General features: G+C 31.0%; 1 protein-coding gene and 1 pseudogene across 7 annotated transcripts in view; one reads left to right on the forward strand and one right to left on the reverse strand.

The window, feature by feature from the left end:
* Positions 1-14,274: 14,274 nt before the first annotated feature.
* LOC148934806 (uncharacterized) lies at positions 14,275-17,952 on the reverse strand (annotated as a pseudogene).
* LOC105432862 (uncharacterized) overlaps positions 17,563-19,089 on the forward strand; it is a 552,262-nt gene continuing 550,735 nt past the window's right edge. For 3 of the 7 annotated variants that reach the window (XM_089083349.1, XM_089083345.1, XM_089083344.1), the window contains exon 1: positions 17,563-18,256. Coding sequence is in view for 4 of the 7 variants with exons in the window: in XM_089083344.1 (XP_088939470.1) it covers positions 18,193-18,256 (64 nt within the window). In the remaining 3 variants the exon portion in view is untranslated. The remainder of the gene's footprint in view (positions 18,257-19,089) is intronic. The other 4 variants (XM_089083347.1, XM_089083353.1, XM_089083351.1 and 1 more) reach the window with 4 other exon arrangements.

Here is a 19,089-nt window from a genome sequence, read left to right on the forward strand (position 1 = left end):
TGGAGAGTGACGCCTTTTTATACCCGGGATTGACCTCGGTATTTTTCGGTCGGATCGGTCGGATTGATCGATTTCGGGAGTAGCGTCTCCCTCCACAGGAGCGAAAAAAAGGAAATCATTTAATTGGATTTTTGCCAAGATAAGGGATCGAAGCGGGGATGTCGAGGAGTAGAAAAAGGACTTCAGTAATAAGGTAACGGCGCGAAGTGGGAATCGTTACGTCGTTTGTAGACGCGGTCGTGGCGCGGTGCGGGGTGCTCGCTCGCGTTCGTGGCGCGGTGTCGGCGCGGGGAGCATTAGCGCTTGATGATACGGCGCAGCGCGTGGTGCGGTGCGGGGGGACTACCACAAAAACAATCATGGACGCGGTATTCCTACGCTATAACTCCGACGTTCGGAGTTCGTGAGATTAATACAATTAAAAAATAAACGTAAATGCCTTTCTGCGATCACTGCCGCACTCTGCCATTCAGCGGTCTTCGACGGATAGTCGGTCGGGGGAAAGTAAGAACGGGAACAGAGCGGAGGGCGCCGTTACAACTTAAAAGCCATGCATCGGCAAAAAGGCGCGTTTTAACTTTATAGGATTAAAAATATGCGCCATTTTTTGATATCTATATTTTTTTGTAGAAATAATAAAACGACTTTTCAAATAAAAATGAAGTACAAAATAAAATGTATTTTACTGTAAAGTTCTTTTTGTTTTGTTAAATTAGAAATTGGCGCCAGTTCTCTGATATTACATCTTTTGTACCAATGTAAAATTTATTACTAAAAAGGCTTTTGTAGGTGGAAATTTTTGTATAAATAATTTCTTTTACATAAATAAGAAAAGAGATCCGCGAATTTGGTGTTATTTTTTATTTTTTTTTAAAGATAACTTTGTAAAATTAGACCGAAATAAATTAAAACGCAAACGCTGTTGTTTAAAACATAGTAGCTAGTACTTTTTTGACATGTCATTTCGGTTAATATAGATTAGAAGCATCGTACAGTTGTCCAAAATTTAAAAATTTAATTAGATAAAACAGAGTCACAATTGTATGTCTTGAATCCAATGAAGTTGAAATAAAATTGTTTTTTAACGGTTGAGTCACAGCACATATCAGCAATAAATAACTCACAAATATAATAAAAAAACTATTTTAGCCTTCTATACGTGAGGAATATCTCTTCCGGTCGATCGCTAAAAAACATAATTTTGTAATGACGTTTTCACATTGTCTAATACACTGAAGGCATACTTAACTACGAGCAACCGAGATAAATTAGATTATATTGTATGTCTTGTTGCGATGTGATTTATAGAATTAGCTATAACAGTTGTGATGTTACATATGTTGGACAAACGGAAAGACGATTAAAGACCAGAGTTCACAAACATAACAGATATTAATAAAAAAGATGAATCTCCGTCCGCTTTGTCCATGCATCAACTTTCAGAAAATCATGCCTTTCATTGAGATAATGTGGAAATTTTGGAGTGAATCTTCTTTTATCAAAAGATTGGTATTCGAAATGTTATAAATTAAAAAACAGCATCGTAAGCTTAACAAATAATATGGAACTGTTCTCAAAGTTTTACCTACCGATCCTCAACTCTCTCCCTCTCCGCTAATTTTTGTTCCTTATCATCCCATGTTATAATATAATTTTTCTCCCTTCTTTTTGACATACTTCTTTTCTTTAATCCTTCTCTCTATAATCACATTCCTATCGCTCTTAAGATATTTTACCTCGAATTGATTATCTTCATTTCTATCGAGCCATTTCACTGCTACTTTTTTACAATTTCTCCATTCTTTATACTTATTTTTTTATTTTATTGTTATACATTAGATAATGTAACTTATTAATTTTTGTTATTATTATCACTTTGTTATTACAGATATGTTTATTTATGGCGTCCCTGATTTAACCATCAAAAAATGATTTTATCAATTCAATCAAGGACAGGTATGATTGTGACTCTCTTCTCGATTAATTAAATTTTTATATTCCGAACTACCATAAGACGCTTTCAATATATTGAATATGACATGTCACAAGAATAACAGCATTTTAACTTATTTCGATCTAATTTTGTTTCTTATTAATTGTTTTTCGCACTGAAGATGACCACATTGAAGGTTAAAACGTTTGCGTTACAAATGAATTTTTTTTGTAAACAATAACACTTATCAAAATATATTTAGCACTGTTATCGAGCTTTGGTTTGAATAGTCCTTTATTCACATTCTTGATTAAAGAAAAGAAGATGTGCGTTACAGCAGGGGCTGACTATGAACCAGTCGTGAAAATTCGTAATTATTATTTTTCAGAAAAACATCACCTTAGCCAGGAATCAAACCTGGATCTCCTGCTTACCAGATAGGTTTATCCTTTTGATCACAGAGGCAATGTAATGATATTTATCGCAATAACGTGTTTAGAACAACATGTTAAACAATTCAAAGTCATACACATATGTATTAGGTGTATAAAAAAGTTCTGAGCTTTTTTTTGTAAAATTCAATCTTTATTCAAAAACAAACAAAAAAATATTAATCAGCAAAATATTCTCCGTTTGCATTAACGACCTTTTGCCATCTTTCGGATAGCTTGCGAATTTCTTAACGATAGAAGCTCACCGGCTTCGAAGCGATAAAGTCATCAATGCATTTTCGTATCTCTTCAAATCTCACGAAATGTGTATCAGCCAAATGATGCTGCAGCGACCGGAATAGGTAGTAATCGGAAGGCGCCATGTCTGGGCTATACGCCGCGTGCGGGAGAAGTTCCCAGCCTAACGCAAAGATATGGTCCTGAATCGCTTTCGCAACATGTGGTCGAGCATTGTCATGAAACAAGATCACTTTACGACGTCCTTGGGCAGTAAATGACCTCTTTTCTTCTAATGCATCGCTCAAATTGGTTAATTGTTGTTGGTAGCGATCTGCCGTGATTGTTTCACCCGGTTGTAACAACTCGTAATACAACACACCTTTCCAATCTCATCAGATACAGAGCAAAACCTTCTTGGCGTGGATTTTTGGGCTTTGGCGTCGATGTCGAAGGTTGACCAGGGTCAACCCATAATTTTCTACGTTTAGGGTTATTATAAAGAATCCACTTTTCATCGCCTGTAATGATTTTGTGCAGAAAATCTTTTTTCCGGAACTTTGAAAGCAAAGTGAGTGCAGTGTCACACCGACGATTTTTGTTGTCTTCGGACAATTCATGCGGAACTCATCTGCCTTCCTTCTGAACCTTTCCCATCGTATGTAAACGTACGGAAATGATTTGCTGCGTAACGCCAAACTGTTCTGCAAGCTCCTTTTCAGTTTGCGCAGAGTTTATATCCAACAGTGCTTGCAATTCGTCCGTTTCAATCTTTTGAGGGCGTCCAGCACGCGATTCATCTTCAAGACTGAAATCTCCTTGGCGAAATTTTTGATACCATCTTTTACATGTAGTATGACTTACAGCGTTCTCTCCATATGCAGCAAATCATTGCAGTGGCTTCAGCAGCATTTTTCTTCAGATGAAACGCGAAAAAACGAATATGCTTTTTTGTTAAAGCCATCGTGAACACTACTGATTTTTGAGATTATGTGCATCAAACATCAAACCGTATGGCATTTTAGAAGGCCAAATGTCAACGCTTTAAAACCGCAAAAGGGCGGCAAGATATATAAAATTTAAATTGTTATTTCGGTTGTATGAAATCTAAAGCTCAGAACTTTTTTGTACACCTAATACATACATATATTACAATATACGAGGGTAATCTGAAAAGTTTTGAGCTTTAATATGAAGATGACGTTACTCGTCAAAACCATTCTACTACTACAATAGTATATGCTTTGAAAGACTTTTGTGAAAATTTCAGCCATTTTGGACGCTCAGTTGTTGTTTGACAGTCGTTTGTGTCAGTCGATGTCAGTGTTTTTGTAAAAATGGAAAAAATTGAATATCGTGCCGTGATTAAATTTTTACATTTGAAAGGCAATACGCCTGCGCAAATTAAAATCGAGTTGGATGCTGTTTATGGAGACTCTGCGTATTTCGTATCTCTTCAAATCCATCATTTTCCACCGTAAAAAAATGGGCAGCTGAATTTAAACGTGATCGTACCAGCTTGGCTGATGATGAGCGTTCGGGACAGTCAAAAACTGCGACCACTGCTGATCGAAAATGTTCACCAAATGGTACTGGACGACCGTCGAATCAAGGTTAGAGAGATAGCAGAGGCTATGGGCATATCGAAAGAATGCGTTTGTCATATATTGACTGAAGAATTGGATATGCGCAAGCTATCCGCGCGTTGGGTGCCGCGCTTGCTCACTTTGGACCAAAAACGAATTCGAATGAACATTTCCAAGGCCCTGTTGGAGCGGTTCAAGCGAAACGAGTCAGATTTTTTGCGTCGATTCATAACTGTAGATGAAACTTGGATCCACCACTACACTCCAGAGACAAAAGAACAGTCAAAACAGTGGACTGCAAAGGGTGAACCTGTTTCGAAAAAAGTGAAGACGGTTCCATCAGCTGAGGAGGTAATGGCGACTGTTTTTTGGGATAATCACGGAATTGTGTGTATCGACTATCTTGAAAAAGATAAAACAATAACGGGAGCGTATTACGCATCATTACTTGATAAGCTGAAGGCAGGAATTGCAAAAAAACGGCCGCATTTGAAGAAGAAGAAAGTGCTGTTCCATCAAGACAACGCACCTGCTCACACTTCGGCGGTCGCCATGGCCAAAATTCACAAACTGCACTTCGAATTGGTTGACCACTCACCGTATTCACCACATCTGGCCCCCAGCGACTTTTTTCTGTTTCCTAAGCTTAAAGTTTCGCTTGGAGGACAGAGATTTTCATCGAACGAAGAGGTCATCGCATACGTAAACGCCTATTTTGCGGAGCAAGCCGCCAACTACTATTTGGAGGGGTTAAAGAGGTTAGAGTATCGATGGGAAAAGTGTATTGATTTAAAAGGAGATTATGTTGAAAAATAAAACTATATTTGACCGAAAAAATACTTGTTTCTATGTTAGGCTCAAAACTTTTCAGACTACCCTCGTACATGTTCTCGAAATCCTCACGACCGGTACTCCTGAGCAATGTTGGCCTCTCACTCGATGGATGCAGATCGGACTGTAGCGGTGACATCCTCCAACGCCACTGGCAAAACAATACAAATAATTCTCCTGGTGCGGCAGAAGAGATTGGCTCGAGCCCCCAAATAAAAAGGGAAGATATGCATCACGACAGAAATCCGGCCACAAACTAGTCATGAAAATTCGTAATTATTATTTTTGTGAAAAATATCACCTCAGCCAGAAATCGAACTTGAATTCCCTACTTACTAGGCAGGTATTTTAGCCTTTCGACTACTGAAACACATGATAATATTTATTGCAGTAACGAGTTTAGAACATCATGTTTAATATAACGTCATATACATATATATATATGTATTATAACACACACACACACATACACACACACACACACACACACACACACACACACACACACATGTGCGCGAGCGTGCCTCTGAATCTTCACGACCGATACCCCAGAAAGATGATGGTTTTATTCTCTCAATGCGGGTCAAACTGCACTGACATCCTTTAATGCCACTGGAAAATATACTAAAAATCCTTCTAGAACGCAGCAGGAGATATTGCGCGAGGCACGGTTCGAGCTTCCAAGAGTCGTTTACTTACGAATTCGAAAAACATATGAGTCGAACGATATGTCTAACTCTTCCAATAATATCTTAATAATTATTAAAAAATTGCCTGGCTGGCGTAATATTCTTTACAATAAAAATTTCTTACACATTTCTAATTATTATTAGAATATTATTGGGAGAGTAAATGTATAAGTATATTTACATCTAGATGTACTTATTTGTAATAATTAACTTTTTTATAAGATAACAAAAAATGAACATTTTTAAAATCAAATTTCAAAATTGATATAGCATCAATATTAGAATTCAAATCCTATAGAAAGAATAAATAATAAACAAGATTAATAAATTAAGTTTATTTTTCTTTTGCTATATTGTAAAACACAAATAAGCGTAATCATAAAGGTTACATTAAGTTAAGTTACTGTATTTTATAGTACCTCACTAATAGCTAAGTATCGGTTTATGTTACTTTCCGATTTTAATTTTTATTTAAAATTACATTATAAGAAAAATAAAAAAGAGAAAAATATAAATAAGATAATTTTCAAAAGCAATAAACATGTAAAATGATTTAATATTATAAAATGAAATTTTTACAATTTTCTTTAGCAAATTGTGTAGTTTATACAATAATATACTCGTTATTAGATAAACTATGCAATTTTCAAAAGAAAATTATAAGAATTTTATTTTCGCATTTGAAGATTCTGTTTTTAATTGATTTTATGTAGAAACAAGCTATAAATATATGAATTATGGATTTTTATTTCTTTAATCATCTAAACAAATTATGTTTTGAATATTTTTGCTATCAGCACATAAAACGGATATATTGGATTCCGTGAGAAACTTCGTGTTTATTACCATTAAAAGAACGAATACATAAGAAAATGCCGAAGACGATAACGAAAAGTTTATATTTTTCAATGTCGATAGTTCTGGGTTATATTATTTGTGCAATATGATCGTTTTTTCATATCTTCTCATTTATGACTCCAATGTAAAATTCACGAACATTCGATAAGTCAGTTCGATACGAATAATCCAATATGAGCAACCTAATACGAACAGTTTAACACAAACGATCTCAATATTCAGACAAAAATAAATGAGTTTTGAATAAATCTTGATGACGATCGTAATAATAAATTGTCGAATTAATTGTGAAAGTCATTGTCGAATCTTACTACTCAGCACTACTATACACTATATTATATCAAATTGTTATCATCATGTTCGAAATACTATGTGATGTGTTTTTCATCCTAATATTTCATCCAACGAATAAATCATGTTTACATTCTTATTAATATATATAAAGTGTAATTTTTAATTTCTGGGAAAGAAAGAAATTTTTCTTTATGAGATCTATGTCATTATTCGTGACTTTCTATGAATAACTTTAATGATAATTGTTATGTTAATTAATGATATACACAATCCGAATGTATATAATCAAATTAATGAGAGTCATAATGTAGAAAAAATCTTCTGTCTCTCTCACTCACTCTCTCTCTCTCTCTCTCTCTCTCTCTATATATATATATATATATATATATATATATACAATATACACATACATATACACATACAATATACATATACAATATATACATACAAAAAAATTAAAATTTAATTATTAGGTACAAAAAAGTTCTGAGCTTTAGATTTCATATAACCGAAATAACAATTTAAATTTTATATATCTTCCCGCCATTTTGTGGTTTTAAAGCGTTGATATTTGGCCTTCTAAAATGCCATACGGCTTGGCGTTTGATGCACATAACCTCAAAAATCAGTAGTGTTCACGATAGCTTTAACAAAAGAACATATTCGATTTTCCATCCACTTCGCGTTTCATTTGAAGAAAAATGCTGCTGAAGCCACTGCAATGATTTGTGCTGCATATGGAGACAACGCTGTAAGTCATACTACATGTAAAAGATGGTATCAAAAATTTCGCCAAGGAGTTTTCAGTCTTGAAGATGAATCGCGTGCTGGACGCCCTCAAAAGATTGAAACGGACGAATTGCAAGCACTGCTGGATATAAACTCTGCGCAAATTGAAAAGGAGCTTGTAGAACAACTTGGCGTTACGCAGCAAACCATTTCCGTACGTTTACATACGATGGGAAAGGTTCAGAAGGAAGGCAGATGGGCATGAATTGTCCGAAGGCAACAAAAATCGCCGGCGTGACACTGCACTCACTTTGCTTTCAAAGTTCCGGAAAAAAGATTTTCTGCACAAAATCATTATAGGCGATGAAAAGTGGATTCTTTATGATAACCCCAAACGTAGAAAATGACCCTGGTCAATCTTCGACATCGACGCCAAAGCCCATATCCATGCCAAGAAGGTTTTGTTTTGTATCTGGTGGGATTGGAAAGGTGTGTTGTATTACGAGTTGTTACAACCGGATGAAACAATCACGGCAGACCGCTACTAACAACAATTGACCAATTTGAGCGATGCATTAGAAGAAAAGAAGCCATTTACTGGCCAAGGACGTCGTAAAATGATCTTGCTTCATGACAATGCTCGACCACATGTTGCGAAAGCGACTCAAGACTATATCTTTGCGTTAGGCTGGGAACTTCTCCCGCACGTGACGTATAGCCCAGACATGGGGCTTCCGATTACTACCTATTCCTGTCGCTGCAGCATCATTTGGCTGATACACATTTCGTGAGATTTGAAGAGATACGAAAATGCATTGATGACTTTATCGCTTCGAAGCCGGTGAGCTTCTATCGTCAAGGAATTCGCAAGCTACCCGAAAGATGGCAAAAGGTCGTTGATGCAAACGGGGAATATTTCACTGATTAATATTTTTTTGTTTGTTTTTGAATAAAGATTGAATTTTACAAAAAAGGCTCAGAACTTTTTTGTACACCTAATAAAATATACTATATTAAACTATGTAAAAGTGACATTTTGTTAGTTTTATATCGGATAGAACATGTAAAATAAGATTGTTAATTGAATAAAATTAGGTTCAGTAAATTATTAATTGAAGTTAAAAGTAAAAATTTTAAATAAAAACAATTGTTAATTAAATTAATTTTATTTTACATAATAATATAATATATATTTAACATAATAATATAATAAGTAAATATTTTCTAGATTAGAAAGAAAAAGTAGAATAGGCAAGAATCGAACTCGGGTCAACAGATTAGTACAGAGCCGAGCTCTCGAGCTACCCGACCTTGGCGATAATGAGCTTAACGCGGCCGGTATATAAAGGTGCTATAAACTTTAAACTGGTTTTTCTTGAAAACAGCTGAATATGGCGTTCTATCCTATTAAGTATTCTTCTAGTAGAGTATTTTAATATATACAAGCCTTTTCAAAATTGGTGACCTCAAGTCCGTGTTCTTCCCTTGTAAATTCGGAAATATCATTCGAGTGCTCCATCATTTTATTCTTGTTTAACATTCGGTGAAAAACAAAGATAAAATACATGGAGTACTTAAATGTTTTCAAACATACCCTAAAAGCTGTGAGAAGTAGGTTGTCGATGCTATTGGCTGTATTCAATTCAAACAGCTTTGCAACTGTGTAAGATTCTTAAATGTGGTTAGTTTATACATTTAAATCCTTGAGAAACTAAGTGAGAAACTAACAAAAATCCATCACATCAAAGATTTTTATAACAGTTCCAAAATTACTTTTTCTGCTAAATATAGTCATTTTATCATTAAATATAAAACAAGGATAGAATGGCACAATAGCGTTAAATGACAAATAAATTTGAAATATATAAACAATGAAAGTAATTATTAAATTAGTTACTAAAAAAATGTAATTAAGTTAACAGTTATAAATGGAAAAAAGACACGAAGTTATAGTTATCGAAAAAAAGTAACTCTGTTAGTAACTCTGTTAGTAAAAGTAACTTTGTTACAAATAATGAGTTACTTCCCAACCCTGGTATATATATATATATATATATATATATATATATATATATATCTTTCGTACATAATATATATTAAATAAAAAAATAATACTTGTATATACATATACACACACACACACACACACACACACACACACACACGCGCGCGCGTAATATATATTACGTACGAAAGATTTCGTGCATTATAAATCTCATTAATTTTTAAATTTTATAATTAGCAAGCGCAAAATGTAAAATATATAAAATACTGTGATTAAATCATCAAAAGTTTTGTATACAAAATTGTTTATTTCATAAGCAGTAAAAGTAGCTTGTTTATTGGTCAATTAAATAGTTCATTTATTGTTCTGTTTTTGTTCAATAAATAAATTTAAATTTTGCATATCTTTTGTGTGCAATAACTGTAGGCAAGAACAGCTTTATATCTTGATTGAGATTCCAAATAATTTTACTTCTTAATTACTAGATAAAAATTAATTGTTCAATAATCTTTTCTAAAGAAAGGTAAGACATCGATACTCGCATATCTAGAAATTTTCTCGAAGTTTATTGTTGATTTTCCGCGATGCTGATTGGTTCTTTCTTGCTTGTGGATCTGTAGAAATTTCATGTATTTTTTTAGCAATTAGACATTACAAACACGTGCTGCGCTAATTTCGTAAATAACTGTCATTGATCTCACAGCGAGGATCGTTTTGACAATTGTGTATCAAGAGGTTAAAAATATTATAGTGTAACAGTAGTATAATATTATTATATTAATTTTGCTATTGAAAAAGATAAATAGCGCGTGCACAGCACGTGTTTGTAATGTCTAATTGCTAAAAAAAATGCATGAAATTTTTACAAATCCACAAACAAATTTTTTCACAGTTTTATGTTCTTAGTAAGCAATAGAATCTTTTTATCTTTTATTTAATATGTGCGTGTATTTTAATTGTTAAGTTGTGTGAAAAGAGCATATAATTAAGAGTTTATCATTTCCTTAAAAGTATTATTTTATTTAAATCTCGACTCTTTCGGGCAGCCATATCGGCTGTCACAGTTGCTCGAGCATGGCTGAAGAATGATTCATTACTTCAGAAATTATTTCACACTTCTATATGACAGGTCGGAAGTATGTTTCAGTTTGCTGCAGTTTGCTATTTCACAAGTTTCAGGATCACGAAGTTATTATGTTTTTAAGAGAAAACTGAAAAATAAGGCTGTACGTAAAATATATAGATAATTCTAGACTGTTATCAATATTGAGTCTTAAAACAATATAAGGTTGTTTATAAACAACGTTGTTTAAAAGTTTTGTTGTTTATATTTTTTTAAATAGAGAATGTAAGCATGATGTAGAAACTCAATGTTGGATTGTAAACTTAAACAGTTTCTTTGAAGTTTAATATTAAATACTTCAAAGATTTTTTTTTACTTAAAAATCTTCCATTTTGTAATATTTTTATGTTCTCTTAGTCAAATTCATGACTGAAATACATCCAAAATTTGATTGATTTTATAAATAATCTTTTTTGCTGAGATATTTTAATTTCTTGTTAATCTCTTTCCTACACTCTGTCTCGCAAAAAAGAGACATAATAATGAGATTAATAAATAAAATTTTTTTATTGTCTCATCTGAAGTTCCATATCAAAAATTTCAATTTTATTATTAAAATATTTTTAAACAAGTCTTTTTAAATTTATTTTTGATGATTAACGTTTGTTTCAAATATCCTATAAATGAACAAATTTAAAAAAACAAAAACAGTGAAATAGATTAACAAGGACTTGTCACAACTGTCCGAAACCGATTTCGTTCTCCTTGAAATATGTTATTAAAAATTTAAGAGATAGATATACTTTTATATCGTCTAATTCGAGTTTTAAGGAGTAATCCCTCAAAGGTACAAATATTTGATTCCCATTAATGCATATATTTGATTCCCATTAATTATCAATGAAATGGCGAGATATATAAAAAAATGTTTTAGACAAAATTTTTAAAGTTTCTAATGTACTTCATAATTGTGTATTTAGACTCTTCAAAAATTTCATATTTTTCAAAATACGCCTAAGTCCCTTTATTATGTTTGCGAAACTTGAATTTTTTTCTAAGAACAAAAATTAAGGGAAATTTGAAGCCAAATTCAACCACCCAAGAAAATTATTTTATGAAATTGCATCTTTCAGAAATAATCTAAAAACGTTACTATATACTACATACGTTTGTGCTTCTGTATAGCATTTGCATGGCAAACTTGCTCTTTGCATTATGTATTATAAATAATAATAACAATAATAATAATTTTTGGTTTTCCTTAATACATGTATAAAAACATTTACTTCTTCAATCATTTTTTACATATTATATTATATTATAATGGTATTTTAAGTTTAAAATTATTTTTATTCGCTCTTATTTTTTTATATCAGGAGACATGGTAGTGTCTCGGGTGTCAAGTCAACCGAGAACACTGCCGTGTGACTTTACGCGAGTCGTCGAGGTTCGAGCATCTGAAATTATCGAATCTCAATAACGGCTATACTGATCAAGTTCTAAGTAGGCTTGATAGCTTGAGTCCGACTTGCATAATAAAAGTATTTTTATTTTTCTGCTACGTGCCCTACAAGCAGAGATATTGCTACATAAAGTCCGATTTGGAAATTTTTACTTTAAGAAACGTCATTATCGTCGCCTTTGTACGGCTGCAACGTCTGTCACGAGATGTCATTATTAATCTTATCGACCCAGCGGATTATCAGACTGATAAGTCAGGGTTAATTTATTGTAGAATCTAGCGAATCAATGTTCGTTGGGTCCTGCAATGACCCTGATTTATCGGCCTGATTTATCCGCTGGCTCGATAAAATTGATTGATGTAAACACGGTAGTGTTTTTGTTAGTGGTTAGACCTCTCGGGTATCAATACAATAATAAATACGCGTATATTAAAATTAAAAAGGAAACATTAGCAGTATTAATAAATTGCATACTACTATTATTCTTTTTCTGCACGTCCGAGTGGTGGCCAATAATGTTGACGTTCGCGGCGAGTTTGACAATTTGTAATAATTTCGGAGTGTAACTCATGTTTTTGTCTATATTTTGCAGATAAGTTCTATTTTTCATTTTATCAGAGAACAAAGATATTATTCTTTTATTCAATCTTATCTACATACTCTTATTATGTCACTCTAGAAAAATCAGTTCCAAATTGAATAAAAATGAAAATTTGTCAATTAAAAAAATAACATATCTAGAGAACTATACATATATTATAATTTTGAATCATATTTCTAATCAACTATTTATTATTAGACAATTACATATACACACACACACACACACACACACACATATATATATATATATATATAATTGCAAAATTTACAAAGAATTTAAAGATTGATATTTGAGTTTCCAACTTATATTGATCTTAAACTATTTAATAACAATATATATGTGTGTGTATATATACACATTGTTTGATTGTCGGATTGCATGGATGATTATTTAAGTTTATTATTTTTTCCAATATATATATATATATATATATATATATATATCACTATAAAATTACCTTTTTTTTAAAAAAAGGTAAAAAAAGGGTGTCAAGTATAGTGGATATTGCCAACTCAAACGATTGTTAAAATTTATATAAAAGATTTGATATCAATAATTGGCGCCAAGTTATAGTCTTACAAACATGAAGCTACAAGTCCATTTTAGTCAAATTATATATTTCAATCGTATAAAAGATTTGATAAACCACTGTTTTAAAAAAATAAAACTCAAGTAGTAGTTTCTTTAATTTAAAAATAATAAAAACCAAATTATATGTATATCTTTCTATCCATTAAAAACTTCTTTTTCTAACTCAAGTAATTATTTAGCTTTAAAATATTTTTATATCACAAAATTGCTTTACTCAATTTACGTTTTTATAACAAAGAATTATAAAGTAACAGTATAAAATAAATGATAAAATTTTATTTAAATAAAAATTTTTATGTAAAAACACTTGGCGCTGCTCATACCTCTAAAAAGAATATGAATAGATGTGTGTGTGTGTGTGTGTGTGTGTGTGTGTGTGTGTGTGTGTGTGTGTGTGTGTGTGTGTGTGTGTGTGTGTGTGTAATTATAATTTAATCATATTAAATAATAAATTTTGCCTTTATTTGTAACATTCAAATAATCTCATTATTAGTTTTGCATTTTCACTTGATCTAAGCAGCACTAAGTGTTTTTACATAAAAATTTTTTTTATTTAAATAAAATTTTATCATTTATTTTATACTGTTACTTTATAATTCTTTGTAATAAAAACGTAAATTGAGTAAAGCAATTTTGTGATATAACAATATTTTAAAGCTAAATAATTACTTGGGTTAGAAAAAGAAGTTTTTAATGGATAGAAAGATACACATATAATTTGGTTTTTATTATTTTTAAATTAAAGAAACTACTACTTGAGTTTTATTTTTTTAAAACAGTGGTTTAGCAAATCTTTTATACGATTGAAATATATAATTTGATTAAAATGGACTTGTAGCTTCATGTTTGTAAGACTATAACTTGGCGCCAATTATTGATATCAAATCTTTTATATAAATTTTACACAATCATTTGAGTTGGCAATATCCACTATATTTGACACCTTTTTTTTATCTTTTTTTAAAAAAAAGTTGTTTTTATACGCTAATTTCTAAACGTACTTAATAACATAGTCATTTTTTATGTTTATATAATACACATTTATATATTACATCATTCATTATAAATATTACAATAAAGATACTCGAAAAAATGCTTTAAACGTAATGATTTTTTACACCAACAACATCTTACATTGTTGTAACGTTCGATATCACATGTTGAAGTTTTGTCAAAACTAAATATAAATAAAAACTAAATGAATAAAGAAATAAAAATAAATATGCTATAAATATACTATTGTACAGGATTTTTAAATTTTTCTGGTCTTTCGTTCGTATATTCACTTTTAAACCACGAATATTTAAATAAGTTGCGATATCGAGAAAATGAATATCAGAGATTATAATTTTATCATTTCGTTAATTAATTTTTCGTTAATAAATTTATATTTCTTTCCAATAATAAAGCAATATTCAAAAAGTTTTTAGCAAAATTTATCTAAATTGTAAATCTATAAACATTTAATGGTTGTATTTTCCCTATAATACCTTTTAATTATCATTGTATTAATGTGTTTTTCTGCAGATATGAAATCAAAAATAATATTGGAACAATGTTCACTCCAAGAATCAATAATAAGAACGCTATCAGGACCAACATTTGGAAAGAAAGCTTTTTCTAACCAAGATTTAAAATGATCTTGTTGTACCCCGGATGGGCTACAACGTTAATTTTTAGAGATAGTCGGGTCCGTTAAGCCTAAGGAGTTGGGACTCCGAGCAGGATCGAACGAATGGAAGGAAATCTTGAAATCACTAACACACTTTCTTTAGGATACTTGATTTATTTAACAACTGCACAATTTCTTGGATTGCTTATATTATTTCTTTTACACACGGTTAAACGTCGGCGGGCGCGTATCGCGTTACTCTGGCGGCCGTCGACCGAGTATGTCACCTGAGACGTTGATAGTACGGCTCGCGTGAACTTCGCTGTGCTCGTGTAATATCTTGCGCGATAATTATAATAACGATTCCGAACGACACGTAATGTTTGATTGATTTCCGACTCTGACTATTCCGCCTTGTATAGCCGGTTATATAGTCTGATCGATGCCCGGTCAGCATTCTGATCGATTGCGTCGATCGGTTGCGTGATATTGATCAATCAATATCACGCTCGATTTGATCATCAAATTTAGGAATTTGTTGATCAGCTTTTTCGCAATGTTCTCGCGATGCATTTCTTCGGTCTTTCGAAAGACTGGTCGCGATTTCGGCGATCACACATTTGTGTAATCTTTCGAAAGACTTTTCGAGGTTCGTGCAACCTAATTTTGTTGCCATGCGGACTACTTTTATTATTGGTTGTAGGCTTGGCTACAACAATCTGTACGAAACAAAAATTTTAAATTAATAACATTTTATTTTATTAAATTGATAAAATAATTATAAAAGAAATAATTAAAATTTGTGTATACTTGCTGTTATTTTATCAGACTTTGATGCTTTTATAAATCCATTCCAGAAGATCACTGTCTAATCAAAGAATAAAGACAGTAGAGCGTATTGTACAATTCGTATCATCGACAACTCATTCATATACGATATAACCAATATCATATAATGGTAGATTGCTATCACCTTTATTTATTGTATTACAAGAAGCTAATGATATGTTTGGACCAAGAATGGAGGAAAATTTTTTCAGACTAACAAATGTTATTGTATCAAAAACTTGCCAATGTATTTTATAATTATCAATTAAATGTAATATATATATATATATATTACATTTAATAATATATATATATATTACATTTAATTGATAATTATAAAATATATAATATATATATATATATATATATAATATATATATATATATATAATATATATTTATATTATATTTTGTAAAATACATTATAAATTATTAACTTTTTGATATTTGTTAATACTCAATACTTTTATATCCAGAATAAATAAAAGAATCATATTGCATAACAAAATATATAGTTTTATTTTAAAAAATGGCAATTATAAAACGATTTCGACAATAATTTAATCTATAACTTTATTTGTAAATTAATGTAACTCCCTCGAAACCATACAACTTTTGTCTGATATTATTTTTCAAAATTGCATTATTTAGAAGGTATTCGACTGTATTCAAACTTTTGATGCACTCTGTATCAATACTGAAATTATTTTTAAAATGTTTGTCAGTTAAGAATATATAAAAGAATTTAACCAAATATTATTATTATGTTATTTTGTAATATATATATATATAGAGCAAATATAAGTGTGATAATTATGTATGTGTATATTACATTTTATTGAGAATTATAAATACGTTGGCAAGTTTTTGATAAATTTTTTTTATCTTTATAAGGTCCTTCTTTTATTTTATAAGAACAAGTTGACACTACTTTTAGTAGTATCAAATCTTTTATACAAATGATAAAATGTTTATTATATGATATAAAAATTTTTCTGTAAAACTTTTGCACTAAAAATAATTAAAAACAAAGAGAAACATGTTAATTTGACGTTATTTTTTATCTTTTTTGAAAGATAACTTTTTATATCACACACAACACAGCATACACATACAATGATTTCTTCAATTGTTTTATATATAAATATTAATGCAAAATATCAAAAGATTAATAGTTTATGTGAGATATGGTATAGTTATTTTATTATATTTTATTTTGGCATATTTCAACATAAAATATAAAATAATTTATAAACTATTAATTTCTTGATAACCATCTTAATATTTTTATGAGGTAAGATAATAATGTGAGGAAAATACATAACTTTTTTTTTAATTTATGCAATTTGTAATATGTAATTACATATTTTTGAAAAACTTTTCGTAAATATTTTTTATTTTATGTTTCTCCTTAAATAAAAGGAATTGATTGATTGAGATTAAATAAAATTAATAAATTGCTTGTTTAGTTTCTTCCTATTATTTTTATTAATCAATTTAATTTTTTTTTTAGACAATTATTTTATTTTTATAAAATAATCATTTCATGAAGAAAATTATGCATTTTTTAACGTTTTTGTAAATCATTATAGTGCAGTGTTCAGTGGATGAAGCAGTAGCGAGAGAATATAGCTAAAGCAAGAAAAAATTAAATAAAAATGGATTATATCTCGAGCAAGTTCTGGTAAATGTCATGATTCATTACAATACTGAAGAGGCGCGATCGATATAGCGGCGCGCACGGTAAAACATATATTATCCGCGAGAGATACTCGAGCGGATGACAAAACGTGTGCGATGTGGCGTCACAACGCGATAATCCTACGTTTCGATAAACTGGAGACGCGATAAATTGACATGTAGGAATAAGCATGTAGAGTAGCACTATGACTACTTAAGGGGATGCATCAAGGGAGTAGATGTCGAGAGAAGTGAAAAAAGATGGAACAGTCTGTAAAGTCTGTAAGGATGGAAGCATGAGAGAGAAACATGATGCAAACGCGTTGCCGGAAGTGTCAGGAGGGGTTTCGAACGCAAAGAGGGAGGTTTGTCTGATAGTGCGAACGGTGGAACGTGAAATGCGAGGTGAGCGCGTGAGCAAAGGACGGTGGGGAGGTTATAACCGACGAATAGTGGGAGAGAACTCGATGAGGTAGAGGAAGAGAAGGGGTTTGATACGGACTTTGGACAGCTAGCCATAGTTCAGTTTGCTTCCGTTCCGCATTGTAGGAGGTTTCCGCACACTGATTTGTTTAAGAGAGAAATTCATTTTTATCGTAACCCCGTGTTTCGCTTGAAGAAATTTCTAACGAAATCATTCACGCATGGTGTTTGTTATTGCAGGAAGTGCATATAAGTGTGTGTATGAAGTTCCTAGTATTTCGCGGAGTGCTTTGTGCTTTCGGAATTAACTTTGTGTGTGATCACGGATAGAATATCATGTTGACAGGAAATCACTGCTATATGCTTGCATCACTCTTGCTCCTATTCGGATGTGTCCAAGGTAAGTAATTATGTCTTATATAATTGTCGATTTTTGTATAAAAATTGGCTTATGATTTCACTTTTATAAATTATTATATAGATAATTATCATGTGCATATTTATATACAAAATTTTTATATATTTATTTAGAAAAAATTTAAGAAATAATTTATTTGACACTCGATTTAGTTTAAATTTCGTTAAATAATCATTTAACGAAATTATGAATTATTAACTATATGAATTAATATTATATCAAAGTCTATTAAATATTAATAATTAAAGCTCAATCATGTCAACTATTAATACTTAATATATTTTAGTACATATAAGTGGCTATGCTATTTGAAAAGTTATTATTTAAATGAAATATTTTTCGTATCTCATATGGGAGAAATAATATGAAAAGGAAAAAAAACCTCAAACTGAATATAAAATTTATAAAACTAAAATTCGGTTATATCTCACACATAAAAATATCTTGAATTTCTGTCTGTCTATAGATTCAGTCCGTCTTACAAATGTATGCAGACCACTTTATGTATTTTTGTGCAATTTCAAAGTATTATTCACGAATTCATAGAATGTGCGGTATACGGATGCAATCTCTTGGAATATTTAAAGTACTTTCAAACGTTTTCGGGTGTTTGTATAAAAAGTTGATTTTATTATAGATCAACATAGCACAAACATACTATAGGATATGTGTGAACTTTTGAAATCCATGTCTACATTACCGTTTTTGAAAATGAATACAAAAATATTTTCTCCATATTTAGTTATAATTAAATTGTTAAAATGTTGCAAACATTGTGTAATATTTTGAAAATACATAAAAAAAATATTAGAAAT

The sequence above is a fragment of the Pogonomyrmex barbatus genome, unplaced genomic scaffold, assembly GCF_055798465.1.
Source record: "Pogonomyrmex barbatus isolate J1 unplaced genomic scaffold, ASM5579846v1 scaffold7, whole genome shotgun sequence".
NCBI classification, from domain to species: Eukaryota; Metazoa; Arthropoda; class Insecta; order Hymenoptera; family Formicidae; genus Pogonomyrmex; species Pogonomyrmex barbatus.